We start from the raw sequence: 21,768 nt of genomic DNA, 5'->3' as shown, positions 1-21,768 counted from the left end.
GATAACCCCGAATGGAATCAAGTCTATGACCTGGTTCATAGCTTGCTGCAACAAGGTCGGGCTCATGCCTACCTTCAAGTTGTTCCACCAGATATTTTATCTTTCTAGGTCAAGCCAGAAGCCTTTTTATGAGCTGAGGTTCCGGGCAGTGGAGTGCGGATTTGGTCCGGGTAGGTCCAAACCGGTTATGCACCAGACTTCTTTAAAACATTGGAATGGGGAGATATTGATGTTGAAGGGGTATGATCTGGAGTATCTCCCCTACTTCACAGCTGGGGAAGTTAAGACGAAGTTCAACCCGGAGATCTTAGAGGGGGAGGCTGTAGACCAAATTAGGAAATTTTGTGGTAGTCTCGGGTTCCAGCCAACCCGGGATACCTTTATGAACCATAAACTCCTATTCCAACTTGGTTGTAAGTTCTTGTTTAATATGTTTTTTTTATCCGGGTCCCCATCCCCGCTTGGAGATCCGGATTACCTTCCTTTTCCTTGTAACTTGTATTTTTTGATCCAGATCAACGCCTATTTTGGTCTTTGATCCGGGTCCCTCTGCTTTTCCTGATGATCCGGATCAACGTCTATTTTGCTTTTTTACTTGTAGCTTATTTGCATAAAACGACTTCCCATGATCCGGGCTTACTGCAGTATTTTATTTCCGGATTTGGTAGTCTTTGCATTTGTATCAATCCCGTGCTGACAGTTATCCTTTCCAATTTTTCAGGTTTGCCGCATTACAACCCTGCATCCCGAGCCATAATGTCCTCTTCAGCTTATGCAACAGCTTTTAACTCCCTTGGGTTGGCCTACAAGACAACGAAAGGGGCTCCTGGGACTGGATCCGGGTCTGCTGACGCAGAGGGCGGAGCCGAGTCTTCTGCCCCCCGGAATGTCGCTGATCCGGCTAGTTCACCCTTGGCCGAGGGTCCGGACGTTCAAGAAATTTCAGAGGATGATCCCCCTTCGAAGAAGAGGAAATTTACCCCGGGAAAGCCTCCCCGCGGGAAAGCTGTTGTTGCTGACCGGGTCATATGTGATTCGGAAGGGAAGGGCCCGGATGGGGTTCCTATCCGGATAGGAACAAAGAGCCTTATTGACCTGGCCAGGTTCATGTCCAGTATCCCCTCCGAAGACGACTAAGAGGAGGTTGAAGGTTACAGCATGGCGGCTGCCTTGAAGAGGGTCACAGGTCAATGGGGGCAGGTGATTTCTGAATTTTTATGCTCTTAGTTCCGGATTATGCCCCTAATTCATTTTGTGCTTTGCTCATAAATATGTTTTGTTTCTCAGCTTGGGAGTGCGATATTCATTTGCTCCGACGTTGCTTTCACTGAGCTCAAGGAGGCCAACAACCGGACTAAAGCCGAGAAGATACGTTCCGATACCTTGAAGGGAGAGTTGGAGGAGGCCCGGGAGGGATTCCGTGTGGTGGAGTCCGGATTGAATGAGAAGCTGAAGGATTCCGAGGCTCGGGCTGAGGGGCTAGTCAAAGAAGTGGAGAGACTCAAGGCCTAGCTTGCTGCTAAAGAGAGTTTGAACAAGGAGGCTATCATTGCTGAATTCAAGGCTAGTGATGTTTATGACTTCGAGGTTGCTCAGGCCGGGGTTCCCGAAGTGCGCAGGTCCTGGGTTGTTGCCGAACGCCACATTAAGACTGACCCCTTGGCTTTCTGGGAGAGCTTTATCCAGGAGTTCCTTGCTGAAAGGCCGCGGTGGAGCAGGGCCAGGGGGAACCGGAACCCTATGACGGCCCGAGTCCCAGCTTCCTCTAGATCCGGACCAGCTTTGCAAAGCTTCTCGGGCCCAGCCCTTGTAATTTCATTTTCTAGGCTTTCCCATTCTCGTACTTTGATTTAAACTATTTGTAATATTTGGATTTGTTCCGGGTTGATGGCAATCCAGATCTTGCTTTGAACTTTTCTTCCGTTTTAGAAAATACTTGCTTTTCTTCCATCTGTTTTTTTTTATGAGCAAATGATCATGATCCGGGATGTGGCTATTGCCCCTAACCCGGGTTGGGCTTATATCAGGGTTGGTCCGGGTATGGAACCGTATCCGGGTTGATGTAAGTACATAATGGTTGCTTGCAATCCGGATCTGACGGCTTATCCGGGTTGATAGTTAATTTTATGCTTAATGTCCTTTCGAAAATGTAAGTACATAATTGTTATTTTTAATTTGCTTTCAATCCGGGTATAAAACCCACCCGGGTTGATGTTTGCTTTTTTGCTGTATGTACTTGGAAAATTTAAGTGCATAATGGTTGATTGCAACCCGGATGTGAATGCTTATCCGGGTTGGTGTTTGCTTTTTTGATTTATGTATTTGGAGGGTTACCTAAGTACATAATGGTTGTTTGTAACCCGGATTTGGATGCTTATCCAGGTTGATTTTTGTTTTTAAATTTGTTTTCAATCCGGGTATGTCTAATCCGGATTAGACATAGGGGGTTGAGAAAGGTACCTTTTTATTTCTTCAAATGCGCTTTGGCATTCCGGGCTCCAATTAACTTCTCTCTTGTTGGTTGCTCCTTTTAATAGGTCAAAGAAGGGTAGGCATTTTTCAGCTAGCTTGGAGATGAATCTTCTGAGTGCAGCTAGTGACCCTGCTAGCTTCTGCACATCTTTTTGTGTTCTGGGGGCCTTCATCTCTTGGATTGACTTTATCTTTTCTGGGTTGGCCTCAATCCCTCGGTTGCTTATCATGAATCCAAGGAATTTTCCTGCCCCTACTCCAAATGTGCATTTTTCTGGATTGAGCCTGAGTGAGTATTTTCTCAAGTTGTCAAAGCATTCTCTCAGGTCTCCTATGTGCCCGGGGATGCTTGTGGATTTTGCAATCATGTCGTCCACATATGATTCTAGGTTCCTTCCAATCTGGTCTTTGAAGATTTTATTCATTTCCCTTTGATATGTTGTTCCCGCATTAGTCAATCCGAATGGCAGCATTATATAGGCATAGACCGCCCTGTGGGTGATGAAGGCTGTCTTTAGAATGTCTCTGGGATTCATCTTGATCTGGTTGTACCTCGAGTAGGCGTCCATGAAACTTAGTATCACGTGCCCAGAAGTTGCATCGATCAATTGATCAATATTTGGCAAGGGGTAGGAGTCTTTGGGGCATGCACTGTTCAGGTCTGTGTAGTCAATACACATTCTCCATTTTCTGTTTGCTTTTTTCACCATTACTACATTTGCTAGCCATTCCGGGTACTTAACTTCGCATATTATTCCAGCTTTCAGTAGTTTCTCAATTTCTTCATCGATTGCTTTCTGCCTTTCCGGGGCAAAATTTCTTCTCTTTTGCTTGACTGGCTCCTCTCTGGGTTGACGTCCAAGCTATGCATCGCTATAGATTCATCCAACCCGGGCATGTCTCTTGGTGTCCAAGCAAATATGTCAAAGTACCCTTGGAGTAGCGAAACCAGGTCTTTTCTGAAATTAGCCTCGAGCCCGGATCCTATCTTTATCTTTTTGGAAGGATCGCTTGTATTGATCAGAATTGTTTCTGTTTCAACGGCTGCCTCTATCTTGGATTGATCCATATTTGATACCATATATTGGATCCGAGCCTCTGTATTCTTCTTCATATAAATCTGAGCCTGGGCTGTCATCTCACTTTGGTTTCTTTTTCCTCTTTCAATTGTTTCAGGGTTGGTTGCTTGCACAGTAGGGTTGGTTTGGCCAAAGCCTAGGCTCAATTCAATCCCTTCTGTGACTTGGTTGCTTTTTTGCTCTTCTGAGCTTGGTTTGGTTGCTTTCATATCTGGGAGGGATTCTATGACATGGACTTCTTTTCTCGCGTCGTCCCTTGGGTGGGGGCGATGTTTCTTAATACTTTGCTATTTCCGGAGCACCACAGCCTTTCTCTTGTTGTCTTGATGAGTTTCAGCCATTACCAGAGCCTGGCTATAACATCTTTCAGCTACTTCATAGTCTCCCTTGATTTCTCCTACCCCGGTTGGAGTTGGGAATTTGATTTTCAAATGTGATATGGAGGTGATTGCTTGGATCCTGGTCAAGGCCGAGCGCCCGATTATGCCGTTATAGGATGAAGGGGTATTGATCACGTAGAACTTTATCACATGGGTAACTTGGTTTGAGCCCGATCTGAATGCGACTGGCAAGTATAAAGTTCCCTGGATCGGGACCAAGTTGTTCCCGAACCCATAAAGAGGGTCCTCTTGGCATTCATTGGAGCGTACGCTCCCAAGCCTCATCCTGTCCACAATATGCTTGAAGAGTATATTTACTGAAGATCCATTATCAATCAGCATCCTTCTTACTTCGTTGTCAAAAATATCAAGTGTTACCACTAAGGCTTCGTTGTGATTCGGGTTGACCCCTTCATAATCCTTGCTGCTGAATGAGATGATCATCTCCGGGTAGGATTGAATGGTGAACACCTCATCTCCTGAGCCCGGGCTCCTAGGGGGAGAGTGTGAGCCTCCCAGGACCACATTTACCACATTCTTACCTTTTCTTTGCCTTTCTTCTCTCTGATTTTTCTCCCTTGAGATGTATTGATTCAGGTTGCCTTTCTTGACTTGATCTTCAATGAAGTATTTTAAAGAGAGACAATTTTCAGTCTTGTATCCATGGGTTTCATGATAGTCGCACTGCCTGTTGTAAGGCCTGCTCTCTGGCGGAGTCTACATTGGCTTTGGCGAATAGTAGAATGGCTTTCCCTTGATTTCTTTAAGTATCTCTTCCCGGGTCCTGTTTAGTGGTGTCCACTCTGGCTCTTTCCTAGGCTCCCTTGCCTGCCTAGGTAGACCGGGATCACTTTTGGATTCTGTTTTAGGGCCTAATCTTTGGAATATTGGGGTGTTTTGTACAACATTTGTTTGCTGGGTTTGGTTGCTTTGTTTGAACTTTTTCTCCTGATGGTAACCCCCTCTCGGTCGGTCATCGGAAGATTTGTTCCTATTCCCTCCATTCCGAGTCATTCTCATTGCCTGGAAAATATCCGTTTCTTTTATGAACCGGGCTGCCATAGAATAAGCAGCGGCCAGGCTTTGGGGCTCTTTGTTTATCAACTCCACAATATACCTCTCGTTGTGTTCTGGATCCAGGTTTCTTCGAAATATGCTTAGAGCCTCCCTTTCATTGAGATTCGAAACTTTGTTGATGGCTTCCTGGAACCTCCGCATATAGGCTGAGAGTGCTTCGTTATCATACTGGCGGATTGTCTCCAGGTGGCACATGTGCATTTCATGTGTTTTGTTGGCTCTGAATCTTCTAAGGAAGGCTCCTCTGAATTCTTTCCAGGAGTGGATGCTTCTTGATGGGATTCTGCTGAACCATCTTTGAGCCCCCCTTTGAGGATCGAGGCGAAGAATCTGGATTTCGTCAAGTCATTGTAATAGTATATCTGAGCTATCTGTTCGAAGTAGTTGAGGTGCTCTTCCGGATCCCCCAGCCCATCGAAAGAATCGAAGTTGTAGTGTTTGAGATTTTTCTGTCGAGGGATGGCTTCTAGGGAATGGCTGAAGGGCGTGAGGGTCTCCCCAACTTCCACCCCGGATTCTTTCTCCATTTTTCTCTGGAGCTCGTAAATCATGTCCTTGAGATCTTTTTGACCCTCCTCTTCGTCATCAGAAATAAGTTCGGGGGTAGGGTCCCTCCGAGTTCTTTTGCCTCTTGCTTTAGCTAGGAGCCTCTCCTCCTCCAGTTGCATTCTTTTCTGAATTTTTTGCTCCAGCTTTTCTTCCTCTTCCTTTCTTATCTTTTCTCTGATTTCTTCTAACTTTTTCTTTCTTGTTGCTTCTGTCTCCTTCTTGCTAGGCTCCTTTTGATTTTTCTTTGCCTTGGCCCCAATTCGGTCGAAGACAGATCTCCTGGATTGTTGAGAGTCCCGGACTCTTCTTGCTCATCATCTTGTTCAAATTCCATCTGAGCTCGGGCTTGTTCATCTCTGTAGAGCCTGATTGCTTCAGCAAGTTCGTGGCTTGTTATGTTAGCCATATGCTCCTCTGCAACTGGAACATTGGTGTACTTGTACTGATTGAGCTCTATGACATTTCTGGCATCCCTTACCGGGGTATGCTGTGTCAGTGGTTGCTCCAGGAAGATCTCTCTGTCTCCTCCAGGTTCTTGGGCTTGAGAGGGGTCTTGATCCTGAATGTGGGTACTGGCGGAGGGCCTACCAGCTGTACTTTTTCCTGCTCTTGCCATTACCACAATTGTACAAACAACTGACCAAGATTTGAGGCTACAAATGTGGATCTGAGGTTGCTTTTTTGAATGTTATGAAAAATTTCCAGAATAACAGCAAGCAAACTTTCTGGCTTTTGCTAACAATAATACCAAACAAGAACAGCAGGCTCTTGAACACAAAAGAAAATATACAAGCTAAAACAGTTCTGGATTTTAAAATCACCAAGACTATCAAACCCCAGGCTTCAAGATTATTAAGATTATCAAACCCTAAACAAGCAAAACTTAACAAACAAGAGCGGGCTCACACAAATGTGGCCTAAAGCAACAAGCTCATACAAACGTGGCTAAAATGACATTCATATTCAAGAAAGGGTTTGGTTGTTTATGTTTTTACAGGTTTGAAAGTGGACTATCTCAAGAGTTTGCTGATGAAGATGAATCCAGGGGCACCGAGACCCAAGGATGGAGCGCCCCTCCTTCTAGCGCCAAATGATAACTCCGGTGAGCGGGCGGCTCAGTCTGACAGCGTTCCTGGACCTTCTGTGCGCGGATGAGGTTTAGCTGCTGGTTGGGCGCCTGCAAAATAACACCGGAAGGGGGGTTTGGCTCCCACGGCGCCTCCGGTGTGAGAATAAGAACAGTTTTTGGAGAAGATGAAGGTATGTATATTTATGTAATTTAGAGGATGCTGTGTGTTTGTGTGTATGAGAGTGTGTGAGTGTGCAAGAGTGAATATTTTCCCAACCCCTAAACCCTTCAGCCTTGAGGGTATATATAGCCCCAAGGTAGGGTTTAGGGGTAGTTACCTTTAAATCTGGGCCGTTGGATCTTGGGACCAGAGGACACCTGGCTTGGGTGGGTTGCTTACACGTGTCCAGCGGAGGACCACCTCCAGAGTGTCCTAACGGCCTCTGACACGCGTCGTGCTTGTCTGGTGTGTTGGTTGTTGATAGCTGTCATAGTCACGTGCCCACGTACCCTTGCTTGGCGGGTTGTGAGATGTGCATGTGTTTGCTGGGACTCCCCTCGTGGTGGCTTGAGCCCTGATCCGGATCCGGGTCATGGGATGGGCCTGGGTCTGGTCTCTTCATTTGATTGTACTGGGAGAGGGGGGTCTCGGTCCATCGGTCGAGCCCGGCATCCCTTAGATCCAGGTTGATCCTTACCCGGGTCTCCTATACCCTATCACGGACTGTAGCAGGGAATCGCCAGGGAATCGCCTGTAACTGTAGTGTGAGCAACTGGGATGAACAGGAAGAAAGAAATTGAGCTGTAAACAGAGGTGGAAGTGAGGGGTAGGAGGAAAGGGAAGGAGGAGAAGAAAATAGCGGTAAAATCAGTTAAAATGGTAGGGCAACTTCGTCTTTTCACTTCTATTAAGCCTTCAGGCTTTATTAATTATATAGATATAGATATTCATAAAAAATTACGCTGACCGAGTTTACAGATTCGAATCCTGCTAAAATCCAACATTTAATTATTATTTATAAATAAAATAAATCTCATCAAACATATACTATTTTATACTTACTATTTGATTTAACTTAAAGTATACACAGTTAAATTATAATTATATAATCATTATTTAAGTATTTAATTTTTTACATTAGAATTTCAATAAAACTATATAAAACATAAATATTTTTTTATAAATATACCCGTGGAGCACACATGTATTAAGCTAGTGGTTTGTAAAGAAGAAAAGGAATGACAAACAAAGAAAAATGAAAGAAGTACAGTAATAACTACCGGTACACTTTTGTATTCAAGAAACTCATCAACAATAATACAGAGGAAAGTGAGTTGCCGAAAATAAGGGAGCGACATAGATAAGAATTTGGGGCCTTGCATCAATTTTGATTTTTAATTTTTTGTTTACTGAATTTTGATTTTTAATTTTTTGTTTATGGAAGTGAGAGGGGGGTAGTGAACCCGTTACAGGAAATGACGTGGAAAAGAAATTCAAAGGTCTAGAGGGCAGCGGTATAAAGCCATATTGGACTAACCTAAAAATACAAATGGCAAGGGAAATGAGAATTTTTACACAACAAACAATTAACAAAAAGGAATGGATTCAATTGTTTCGTACCAAACACCCCCTCATTATTTTTCACAATGAGTGGAAATGAAATTCAGGAGCCAAATCAATACTTGAAATTTAACCATTCTCTCATAATTCTTTGAAGACCACTGACGAACTAAACCAACCCTTTAAAGATATCTGCTGGACTCTCAAGCATAAAAACAGTCAGTCAACTTTGGCTACTAAACTCAAAACATTCAGGTGCAAATTTATTACTGTATGACTCATTTCATCACAGAAAATGCTCTGTCAATATTTATAAAAGAAAATTAATATAAACTGGTTGAAAATTTTATGCTGGTTCTTTTACATATCATTGTTGGGTTCATCTTCAAGCTCACCACCTCCACTTGTTCCATAATGGTTCCATGGAAGTATAGATTCGAGCAAGACTGCCAATGCATTTCGGTTTGCTACTTCACGAGGAGCTCGTGCAGCACCAGGCTGGTTCACAACTTGGTCAGCATTCTGCATCTGCATTGCCCTTGGGTCAAGCATAAAATTTTGTAGGTTATCAGGAGGCATAGTCTGCACAGAATCTGAGAAATCAGACACCAGGAGATGGTCATACCTGCGGAAATCAAGATTTAGTATAAAATGCTGAATGGAATAATACACCCAATTACAGCTTGACATGCTATTACCGATGCAAAAAAAAAACCCATCTTGATAATACGTTCTACTGAAAAAATTAATGCATGGAGTACAGTGAGAGAGTATAAATTTCTAGGCCACAAGTACTCACTCATTTTTCTCAGATGAGAATGCTTCTTCTCTCACACAGGTCCAATCCTTAGCATCACCTATATTATGATCCACATCATCGAGAACCTTCATTGCAGAGTTCCTAAGAAACTTTTGGAGATCAGGAAGTCTCCATATGATATAGCTCCTTTCAACATATATATTAATCAAATGATCCAAGGATGGAACTCCTGTTCGATCTTTAGAAAAAAACCTATGATTAAGTATGTTTGTCCACATCTGATCCTTTAAAGGTACTTTAGCTACTAATTTCTTCAACACAGGAGGATGAAGCATTAGTGCATGACACATGAGGTCGGTCGAGCTTGTTTTTTCACTGTCTACTGCATCATTTGACCCCTCAAGACAGAACCGGCATATGGCCAGTGAATATGCAAAGTTCGGAAACAGCCAAAGGGAATTATCGCTTTTATATTCTTCTGAAAATCTTTCTAACCATGTATACTCCTCTGCCCTCAAAGCAAAATAGTCTATGCAGAACATGGCACCCATTGGATCATCTGAATCTAAAGAAAGCAGCAGTTTGCAAATTTCAAGTGCGCAGCGATGGCATCCACGCCTATCCATGTTTTTCATGTGGGCAAACAGAGTGGAAAATAATGCCCTGTTAGGTTCATGGCTATATTTCAACTTACATTTGTCCTGCAAGGGGCTGAACATGGGATGCCATGCACATTCCAAGGCATATAAACATTTAGATGTAGCATCAGCAGACATTTGATGTTCACCGGAAAATTTAAAATACTCAGCCAGAGTTATCAGTGAATCAACATGATACGGGTGGTACAACAATATATTTGCTATGCCATTTAGATCATGTGTTGCTTTTGCAGCTTCAAACGCATCTTGTGCTTGCTTGTAGGCAGACGATTGTACATACCTTAATGACATGAAACAAACAGGTTAGAGTTTAGACTATAAATAGGGAAGAACAAAAACAAAGAAAGAGAACAGAAAGAAAACTACTGTCAGATGTTACCACCACTGAGCGAATACACATTGTCATAAGGAGTACACAAATGCATACTAAATAAAAGATAGTAGTAATATCTTTAGTTTTAATAATAATAAGCATAAGCTAAATGATATTAGTATATATCATGATTATTAATATACAATTAATGATATTAGTATTATTAATACATATAAGCTATGTATTAAGCATAAAAGATAAATCATTAGTATAATTTTATTAAGCATAAAAGATATATCATTAGAATAATTTCCTCCTTTCCATGTTTTCTACACATGATAGCTTGCATTGGATCTTTATCCTTTCAAGTTCTAAAAAAAGTATACATCAGACACTAAAGGGAACATATGGGTTATGAATTGAAGACGAGCATAAAAAATTTAGTCTAAAGCATTTAACACAATAAAGTTAATTTTAATGTGAACTGTCACTTAGAAGCAACATTTAGGAATTGTACGGCAGCTCAAAGCAGCTATGTTAAAGCATTTTCCATTCAGGTTACCCAGCTCTTAAATTGGACAGAGTGAATACTAGGTTGAAATAGTGATATCATCAAGAGATCTTGCTTTTTAATTTCTTTTGTTGCGCTTCTGAGATGACATCCGAGTAAAGAGGTACCATGCGATAATAAACACCCTCTTCCAAGCTCAAAAAAGGGTGAAATTATTCTGGACAGGTTATTTATCAAAGAATATAAATCTGGAAGATTTATGTGCCAAATTAAGAAATTTTCTTACCCGCATGTGATTGGATTGGACCCACTCCCTCCCACACACCCCAGATCAAAGGATCTTTGGGTAATCTAGAACATATTGGGGAGGTTGTTTATGTAAGTTTCGATTCAAGGATTCAGAATAGTTTTTTCGACACAATATAGCATTTGACAGAACTCCACAAATTTCTGAAACTAAACTAAATAAGCAAGTGCAACTAAAAATGCTCCAATTGACACTCGACGGGAAATTATAAATCAACAAACCTGAAGTAATGATACTGATCTTTTGTTTCCAGATATTCCATGGAAAATGATCCATCCCAACGAGGCCAATGCTCTAATGGAGAAACAAGAATGGTCTTCCTGTGATTGTGAATACCACGTCTAACTCCACGATTCTGTCTAGATGGTCCAGTTTGATGACTTTTTCCAAGAGAATTCACTACCTTGGAACCAAATATTCTTCGCAGCTCAGTTTCTGCATTAAGCAATTTAGGCTCAACTTGTAAAATTGATGATGACAAAGAACCAGAAGTTCCATTTTTTGGTACTGATCCTGAAAGATCACAACTAGGGCTAGAGGATTCATCTCCAAGCAAAAAGTTTAGTGCCGTATCAAATGAGTTTTCAGTGTTCTTTTTGTTTGAAATTTTATCCTCTTTGCTTTTCTTCTTTTTAGTTTTCTTTGTTCTGACAATCGACGATGAAACAGTATTAATTTTTAAAGCTTTATCCATTAAACTTTCTTCCGCATCAGCATTTCCTGAGGACCCACCTTCTATATCCAAATCATTCTCCTGCAGAAACAAAAATTTAATCATTATCCTGCGGAAAAAACAAATCTTTATCATATATATACAGAGAGAGATCTAGCATTACTACAACTGAAAGTGAATGAAGATACCAGAACTACGAGAGTGCTTTTGTTCGAGTACGTGCCCTAAAACTTGATAACATTGCAAAAAAGCATAACCAAATTGGAGGGCATTTTGAACTTAATATGAAATTTTTGAAAAACAAATTTGCTCTTGCTTAGATATCAGGGTGTGAAGGCCAATACAATTATTGGTTGGCTTGTATCAAGACCAATATAGATTAGAGACTCTTACCAAATAATAGTTATTGTATTACTATAGATAATTTATATTATTATAAATTATATAGTGTATGTTTGTAAGTTTAGGGTCGGTGTCCACCGTTGTCGGGGAGGTTGTTTTGCTTGTTTGCAACTACAAAATAACATGTTCAACTGCAGGTAGTTGTCAACTGCACAAGGAAGGAACATTCAACTGCAAAACAAAGTAGTGTAAAACTATTTAACAATATTTAAGTAATGGGTCCTTCATCAAAAGAAAAAAGGCAATTATCTGGGGCCACCAAAAATGAAAAAACTGATTTGCCTGCAGTTGAACACTACTTACTAATATGGAATGACTACTATGTTACTCTTATATTTGTGTTAGTTCTGATTTGTCCAAGTTCATGATTATATGGCTGTTTTACAATCGTCTTGTCTTCTGTTCCCAACCAAATATGAGCGTCACGAATGCATAGTATTTAATTAACCATGTTGCTTCTAACTTAATTTAACAAAATTGCATGGAAAAGTTTATAGTGAATGTCATATATGCTTTTAGTGTAGATGTGTCGACGATCAAATAATTTTCTTCCAGCAAGAATTGTTGACAGCTTCTTGGACAGAAGCTATAAAATTTGCCTCATTACCCCACTCTAAGCCAGTTTAATAGTTGATATTATTGTTTGTGTTAATGAATAATCATAGCACTAATTTGAAGAATTTAGATAGAAAACATTTCAATCAGTTGCATCATCTTCTGTTAGTTGTATAATAAAATATATCAGATCTGTAAGACACGTATTTGAGCTGCTTCTGACAGTATTCTAATCAATTTGAGGCTTCCACCAAGCCTCATTGCAGAAGAAGAAGCTCTGATGAAGAAAAAGAGGCAGTTGAGTGAAGAAGTATCAAAGATTCCAGATCTCAAAGTATTGCACAAACTTCAAATTGCAAAGAAGCGAAGAATGGAGATGTGATGATATGCAGTAACTCAAAGTAATCCCCCAGTACTCTTGACATATTCTAGAAAAAAATGAGTCGTAAGAATGACCAAACAGAAAAGTGAAGTCCAGAGGTATCCTTGAAAGAACAAAATAAACAATTAGAGGGGTTTTGTAAGGGGACCTTAAATGGTGTGAGGGAGAATATTGGTTAAGACAGTATTGAGTAGCTTCAGGAGAGTTCCAACATCTCAGGAGGGATCACAATAACATTTGAGCTTACTATAAATACTAGCTTACGGCCCGTGCCATGCACGGGTCTTGGTTAGTATTTATATATTTTAATTTTTTTATATAATTTTATTGAAATTTAATATAAATAATTAAATAATATATAATGATTATATAATTATAATTTCAAGTTAGGTTCAAATAGTATATTATTGATGAGATCTTATTTGTATATAACAATGTAAATGTTTATTATTGGTGAGTGAGATTCGAATATGAAAACTTATATGTATCTTTATAAATAATATAAATGTTTGTTATTAATGAGATTCGAACATGAGAACTTATATGTATTTTTATAAATAATAATATAAATTTTTATTGTTGACAGGATTCGAACTTGACAACTTGTGCAGTGTATTTTTTTAGTATTTAGTATTTTGATGATGAAGATCCGGCGGTCGTGATAGAAAGGGATAACCAAAATAAGGGGTTAACCAAGCTACAAATTATACCCCATTCCGGCTATTATAATATAGTACAGATTTTACATTTAATAAACAATAACAGCACATAAAAATAAATTAATCTCCACAGTAAATACATATACATACATATATATATATATGAGTGTGATCCTGTGATTACATATTACATTATATATATATATATATATGTGTGTGTGTGTATAATTGCTTCGCCTTCATTCCCCATCACAAATTTTGAGATCAAACTGTGTTGTCAATATTTTTCATTCTCTTCTTAGTGACATTTGAGATTAAAATCTGTTGATAACAGCCTTCCTTTTAGTATTGATCTGCATTAAGGCACCCGGGTTGATGCACAAAGACATTATTTTATAGTGTGAAAAAATGTCATCTACTGCTGGTTAAGTATTTTAGGCCTATTTTTTTCTTCTTTTCTAAAAAAAATTGTATTTGTTTTATTTATATTTCAATTTACTATCCTAAACAAGATTACTATATTTAAATTAAAAAATACTTTAATGAAAGTGCACAAGAAAGTGAAAATAAATAACGGAATCTCTTTGAGTAACCAAACAACTCAATTGAACAATATCACCCATCCCGTTCCAACCAAAAATATAAAACAGACAAAAGGCTTAAATGTTCATTCCACTCGGTACTGTTTCCATTCTCACACCATTCCTTTCCTAGAAAATTCAATAAAACTCAATTAGAGTTTTTGTATAGAATGCAATGCTTTTAGTTGCTAAGAACGTAAAAGTAGCAGCAAGCATTAAAATTAAATGAAAACTTATTCAGCTCAGGAACACACAAAAAACAAGCATAAAACTATATATTAGGTTACATAGGCATGTTGGATTATTAACACTTAGGTGTTGGCTTCTTCGATAATAATAAGTTCCTTTAATTAGAGAGAGAGAGAGAGAGAGAGGCAGGGGGAGGGGGCAGGGAGAGGGAGAGTGAGAGAGGGGGGAGAGAGAGAGAGAGAGAGAGGGCGAGCGAGAGAGAGAGGGGGGTTAACCTCATCATCTTGGTCATCGAGGAGATTGAAGGGATTGATGGAAGAGGAGAAAGGAGGAGAGGCATGCGAAGATTGGGAATCATCGCCGTCGCTATCATTCGCCTGATTCTGATGAAGATGTGCTTCTTCCTGCTCTTTGAGAACTTTCTTCATCAACCTACCAGACATTGTTAATTCAACCCCTAATACTTCGACCTCAATTTCCCTCTTTGCTGTACCTAGGGTTTCGAATTTCAGCTCTGCTCGCTAAATAATCTTCCTTCTAATAACTAATACGCGATCCAATCCTACTTCATCCCGTTGGGGTAGTAATTTATTATTATTTTGTTTATTATTTGAAATCTATATCTATATGTCGGCTGATCAAATAAAAACAATTTTAAAATAAAAACTAAAAACTACCTTAATTTAGTAAAGGCCCAACCCACTTGCCACTAGCAAAAATATGCGCTTCATTATCAGTTATCACTTTCTCACTCTTCTGTTACAACCAGCCTACCACCATCTCAAATCACAATCATGATTTCTTATCACTCCTTTCATCTCTAATCTATCTACGCCACCATTTTCGATATATCTCCGTCCGCCACCATCTCTGATCTATATTTGTCTGCCATCATCACCTGCAATCATTGTTTATATTACGTAAATCACTAATTTTTATAATAGGAAATGATGAATATGATCGAAGTTGACAGGGGCAAAAGTGTTGGGGTTTTAAACAATTACTGTGAAAATCATTAAACAATCACCAACAACCACTAATTTCCAATAAAAATCACCCGATCTGAAATTTGAACATGATATATTAGTACAAATATCAATTCATATAAGATAAATCACCAGATCTACAATTCTATCACTAAATCGTATGACAAAAATCACTGATTTATCACACAAATCACCGAATTGTATTATAAATATCATTGAATAGTATATACGAGACATATACATATAAAGATATAATTTTTTATATTGATAAAAATCGTCGATCTTGTTGGCTCTAAAAGATACAGATATGGTGGATGAAGTGTTTCGATTAGTGATCGGAGATAAAGATTGGATGATTGAGAAAAGAGACGATGGAGAAATAATACACTGGTGGACAGTGAGGATGGGGGTCGTGAGGATGGGGTCGCTGTTACTTGACTTATATAAGTGGTTTCTAGTTTTTATTTTAAGGTTGGTTTTTATTTGATCACGAGCCTCTATATCTATATCTATACTTCTATACTTATATATCTATATATCTTATCTATATATACTATACTATAATAACCGGAATGAGATATAATTTGGTTCAACGGTTATTCCTTAATTTTGGTTATTAAAAAAGTAAATAAATAGTGTTATATATCCGCTAAACTACTAAATTGTTAAATTACTAGACTTAGAGTACTTATATTACTAAACTACGACCAAAACTTATCCTATTATTAAAAAATAAATAAATAGTGGCATATACAATTCTTAAACTACTGGACATGGTTTACTTATCATACTAAACTACGACCACATGTTATCCTATTATTTTTTTTATAAATTTATAATCATTATATATTGATATAAATATTTTAAAATTATAATATGAAGGGATAAATAAATTTTTTAAATAATAATGGGAACCCGTGCATCGCACGGGATTTAAATAATAACGGGAATGAGGTATAATTTGGTTCAACGGTTATTCCCTAATTTTAGTTATTAAAAAAATATAAATAAATAGTGTTATATATCCGCTAAACTACTAAATTATTAAATTACTACACACATAGTCGACTTATCCTACTAAACTACAATCACAACTTATCATATTATTAAAAAAATAGCGTTATATAACGACTAAATTATTAAATTATTAAACTACTATATCCTACTAAATTACGACCACAAGTTATCCTTTTATTTTTTTTATAAATTTATTATTATTATATATTTATAAAAATATTTTAAAATTATAATATGACGGGATAAATAAAAATTTAAAATATTAACGACAATTCGTGCATCGCACGGGATTTAAGCTAGTTCTACTGTAATAATCGGAATGATGTATAATTTGTTTCAACGGTTATTTCCAAATTTTGGTTATTAACAAAAAAAAATAGTTATATATCCGTTTAACTACTAAATTGTTAAACTATTATATATAGTCTACTTATTCCACTAAACTACGACTCACTACATGTTGTCCTTTTTTTTGCTAAATGACTACATGTTATCTTATTATTAATAAATAAATAAATAAATGGTGTTATATAACCGCTAAACTACAAAAATCTAAAACTACTCGACATAGTCTACTTATCCTACTAAATTACGATCACATTTTATCTCATTATTTTATTATAAATTTATAATTATTATATATTTATATAAATATTTTAATATTATAATACGACAGGATAAATAAAATTTTAAAATATTAACGAAAATCCGTCGCACGGGATTTAAGCTAGTTTTCATAATTTCAGATCTTTTAAATTACTTTTACCACATCTGTTATGGATTAAAAACTAAGGTATATAATTGATGTGTTTATTACTAAGGAACGTGAGCTTCGTGGCTCGATTTGACTGCTCTTGTGTTTCGTGACTCGATCTGCCTTAACAAGATGCCTACGTACCTTGCTGATTGCCAAGGATCAAGTCAAAAAATATAGTTCTAATTTGTGGGGTGAGGCCCCTTATATAGATGTTGGGAGTCCTTGAATTGGACTTGGTGTAGGAGACTTGGTAGTCAAGTCTCATAATTAGAATGGACTTATGAGTCCTAAGTGGTAGGAAACTGATTCCTTATCCTTCTAGGTCCCTTGGAGGCTAATCTACAAGAATTTATGTCCTTATTGGGACTTTTCTTAATAGCTGATTTTTCCCTTATTAATTAATTACGAAATTAATTAATATTCAGGGTTTTGGGCCTTCTTTGTTCTATCAGGCCTGATCTGGTCCATCAGGCCTGATCAATGTGTTGACCTTTTTGGTCTGAATGTCATACATCTTCTTATTGGGCCTTGTAGCCCAAATCATGTGTAATTAATGCAATATTTAATTACGTAATCAGGATTTATTTATTCCCTATCATTTGCCCCTCAACTTTTGGGAAACCGTATAAGATTTCGCAAAAGTTAAGTTCACTCATTCCCTTACAAGGTATCGTTTTGTGTAAAGTGTGGAGCGACTGTTGTGAATATGTTGTGTACTTGATGATTACCTAAACAAAACATCTAAGTAGATTTTACTTAGTGAAATAATGTAGCACTCGACGGATAAGAATTATAGTGCCGACGGATAACTCATTATAGTCCCGACGGATGATTAACTTATTATCCATCGAGTGAGTAGCTTATGTAATAATAAGTTTGTAGCACAGTGTTGTATGCACCTTTGTATAGAATCTGGAATAGCATATAAGTCATGTTGACTTTAACTAGATATGCAGAATAGGTTGATTAACTGTACATAAGCAATGTCTTGTAATTCTGTATAAGTGAAATGAAGTCAAGTGCCAAAATAGCTACCAACGAATGCTTAACAAAGATTCGACGGATGATCAAATGACTATCAACGGATGTTTAACATAGCAGTCGACGGATGATCAATTAAGTCATCGACGGATGATCTGAAAGTCGACAGATGATCATATCAAGATTCAAACATCAGTTGAACAGTGAAAGCTGACACACAGCCGTTGAGTTGGATACAAGTACACTGTGGAAGCCCATTAACTGGGTAATAGAGGACGAAAAGCAGCAAAGATCAAGACTGTTAGATTTTATATTTGTTCAGTTCTTTTGACTTTGTAATCTTGGTAATATATAAACCAAGAGAGTAGCAAATAGAAAATTAACTGAGATAGCTAAGAAACAACAACAGAGAAATCTTTGTAAGCACTATATTTAGCATTTCCTGTGTTCTTAGCAGTTCTATTTTTGTAAGCAGCTGTGAGCATTTCTGCACACAGAGTCCTCTCGATATATTAAATATATCTCTGGTAGAATTGTTTAAATCCACCAGAAAGTTTTTAAAGACTCTTATTTTTAATTACTTATGTTTTGATTCATTCAAGTTTACATTTCGCATTGTGCTAATCAAAACAAATATATCCATAATCGAGTTGAACATTTTTATTTCAAGAAAAAGGTTCAAAAATTCCATTCAACCCCCCTTCTGTAATTCTTGCTATATTGTTAAGGGACTAACAATTGGAATCAGAGCAAGCTCTTAATCTACAAAGAGTTTAAAGATCAAAACAATTTATCAAGATGAACAAGAAAGATGTTGGAGTCAAGATTCCTTTTCTTGATAAAGATAATTACCATCATTGGAAGGTAAAGATGCATCTTCATATGCTTTCTCAAGATGAGGCCTATGTGAACTGTATAGAAAGAGGCCCTCATGTTCCAATGAGAGTTGCAACAGGAAATGAACCATCTGTTCCAAAACCAAGGCATGAATGGTCTGATCCTGATATTGAACAAGTCAGGAAAGATAAAAAGGCCATGAACATTTTGTTCAATGGTGTTGATGCAGACATGTTTGATAACATCATCAACTGCAAGACTGCCAAGGAAGTTTGGGACACAATACAGATAATCTGTGATGGTACTGAGCAAGTATGAGAAAATAAAATACAGCTCCTGATTCAGCAATATGAGCATTTTCACAATGAAGAAAGTGAGTCACTCACTGACATGTTTAGTAGATTCCAAAAGCTACTAAATGCTCTTAAATTGCATGGAAGAGTCTATCAGACTAAAGACTCCAATCTGAAATTTCTCAGATCTCTTCCAAAGGAATGGAAACCAATGACAGTCTCATTGAGAAACTCACAAGATTATAAGGAGTTTACTTTGGAGAGACTGTATGGCATTCTGAAGACCTATGAGCTTGAGATAGAGCAGGATGAAAGAATGGAGAGAGGAAAGAAGAAAGGATGATCCATAGCACTAGTGGCTGAACTGGAAAAGGAGAATGAAGTGAAGATGGAAGCTGTGGAATCAACTTCAAAGGCCTGTGAAAGCAAGGGTAAAGGGCTAGCTGCAGAAAGTGAAGATTCATTGAGTCAAGATGACATGGAGGACATTGATGAGCACCTAGCATTCCTTTTAAGAAGATTTGCCAAGCTCAAGTTCAAGAAGAACTTTGGAGCTGCCAAGCCAAATAGAAACATGGTGAATAAATCAAAATTCAAGTGTTTTAAATGTGGCTTGGCAGGGCATTTTGCAAATGAGTGTAGAAAGTCAGATTCCAGTAAGAAAAGATTTGAGTCTGTGGATTATAAGCAAAAATACTTTGATCTACTCAAACAGAAGGAAAGGGCTTTTATTACACAAGAGAATGACTGGGCAGCTGATGGTTTGGATGAAGATGAGGATGTCAGCTATGTCAATCTAGCCCTTATGGCCAAGTCTGATGAAACAGAGACAAGTTCCTCAAGCAATCAGGTAATCACTACAAACTTTGCACATTTATCTAAAGCTGAGTGTAATGATGCAATAAATGACATGTCTACAGAATTGTATCATTTGCGTGTTACACTTAAGTCCCTCACTAAAGAAAATGCTAAAATCAAAGAAAACACTTGTTTTTGAGTGAGAGGAATAATGTGCTTAAGTCTCAGTTTGTTGAGTTTGAGAAACTAAAAATTGAGTGTAGAATTGCCAAGGAGGAATTAACTGAGTCCTTGAAAAAGGAAGAAATTTTAAAGAAGCAGCTCGATCGTGAACAGGAGGTGATTAAAGCATGGAAAACATCCAGAGATGTTCATGCTCAAATCACCAAGGTTCAAGGAATTGAGTCTTTTTGTGATGAAGCCTAGAAAAAGAATAAGGAGAAACTAGAACCTATTTTGGTAGATGGATTGCTGACAGATGTAGACTCGACGGATGATGAGGACTATCCGTCGGATAACAAAAAGTGTTATCCGTCGAATGATAAAAATCCTCATCCGTCGGCTGTGAGCAAACCCATTAGCAAAGCCAAATTAACCAAGCTAAATGAAAAGTATGGATCTGTTTCCAAGAACTTTGTTTCAGGAGAGTCAAGTCAAGCCAAGAAAGGGAAGAAGGCTAATGTTGGTCACATGAACGTCAAACAGTTAAGTGACAGACTTGAGAAGATAGAGGTAAAAACAGAGACTAAAAGGAAAAATAATAGGAATGGTAAAGTAGGGATTAACAAACATAATAACTACACACCTGACAAATATGCTCCTAGAAAAATCTGTGTCAAATGTGGTAGTGTAAATCATTTGTCTGTTAATTGCAAATCTGCCATGCCTACTCCCATGTCTGTTCAGCCTCAATTCTCTAACATGAATGCCATGCCTCCCATGCCTGTTAATGTTATGCCTACACAGAACATGAATGCACAGTTTGCTAATATGCCATTTGCACCTAATCCATATTATGCTGCATACAATATGCCTCAAATGATATTTAGCATGCCTTACTGGAATAACATGTTTGCACCAAGCATGCCATTTCCTGTTAGCCATAACATGCATGATAATTCTGTTGCATCTAGTGGTTTCAAAGGCCCAACCCAAATGACTAAGGAAGAATGTGAAATTCCTAAGTCAAATGAGTTAAGACCTAAGAAACAGAAGAAGAAAGCTAACAAGGCAGGATCCAAGGAAACTTGGGTACCAAAATCAACTCAGGGGGAGTTTCTAGCAATCAAAACTCAATCACACATCAAGACAACATTGAGGTCTCTTCATCTAGGGCTAATCTACCTCAACCAAGAAAATGGATAAAAGATCACCCCTTTGAACTGATTATTGGTGATGTTTCTTCCAGAGTTCAAACCAGGAGAGCAACTCAAGAAGAATGTCTATATAGTAGCTTCCTGTCTAAGGAAGAACCAAAGAAGGTAGAAGAAGCCTTGTTAGATCCTGACTGGATTTTAGCTATGCAGGAGGAGCTAAACCAATTTGAAAGGAATAAAGTATGGAAGTTGGTACCCAAGCCTACATGAAAGAATCCGATAGACACCAAATGGGTATTCAGAAACAAGATGGATGAAAATGGCATAGTAGTAAGGAACAAAGCAAGATTGGTTGCTAAAGGCTATTGTCAGCAAGAAGGAATAGATTTTGATGAAACATTTGCTCCTGTTGCAAGACTTGAAGCCATCAGAATCTTTTTAGCCTATGCAGCCCATGCCAATTTCAAGATCTATCAAATGGATGTCAAAAGTGCCTTTCTGAATGGAGATTTGGAGGAAGAAGTGTATGTAAGTCAACCTCCTGGCTTTGAAGATCCAAATTTCCCAGAGTATGTCTATTATCTACTGAAAGCACTTTATGGACT

General features: G+C 38.1%; 1 protein-coding gene across 3 annotated transcripts; it reads right to left on the bottom strand.

The window, feature by feature from the left end:
* Positions 1–8,405: 8,405 nt before the first annotated feature.
* Positions 8,406–15,590, bottom strand: LOC141697143 (uncharacterized). Of its 3 annotated transcripts, none has more exons than XM_074501386.1 (6): positions 15,183–15,590; positions 14,856–15,076; positions 14,454–14,743; positions 10,959–11,491; positions 8,987–9,886; positions 8,406–8,812 (listed from the first exon to the last, which is right to left on the bottom strand). In XM_074501386.1, exons 3-6 carry the CDS (start codon positions 14,619–14,621, stop codon positions 8,548–8,550), a joined length of 1,866 nt encoding a protein of 621 aa, XP_074357487.1. In that variant the 5' UTR covers positions 14,622–14,743; positions 14,856–15,076; positions 15,183–15,590; the 3' UTR covers positions 8,406–8,547. The 3 variants fall into 3 exon arrangements, with proteins under 3 accessions (XP_074357487.1, XP_074357486.1, XP_074357488.1); XM_074501385.1 differs by having other exon boundaries at positions 14,454–14,740; XM_074501387.1 differs by lacking the exon at positions 14,454–14,743.
* Positions 15,591–21,768: the final 6,178 nt, after the last annotated feature.

This window comes from Apium graveolens, chromosome 11 (assembly GCF_009905375.1).
Source record: "Apium graveolens cultivar Ventura chromosome 11, ASM990537v1, whole genome shotgun sequence".
NCBI lineage: Eukaryota > Viridiplantae > Streptophyta > Magnoliopsida > Apiales > Apiaceae > Apium > Apium graveolens.
The sequence above is the reverse complement of the archived record's forward strand: the minus strand, read 5'-3'. Positions and strand labels throughout refer to the sequence as shown.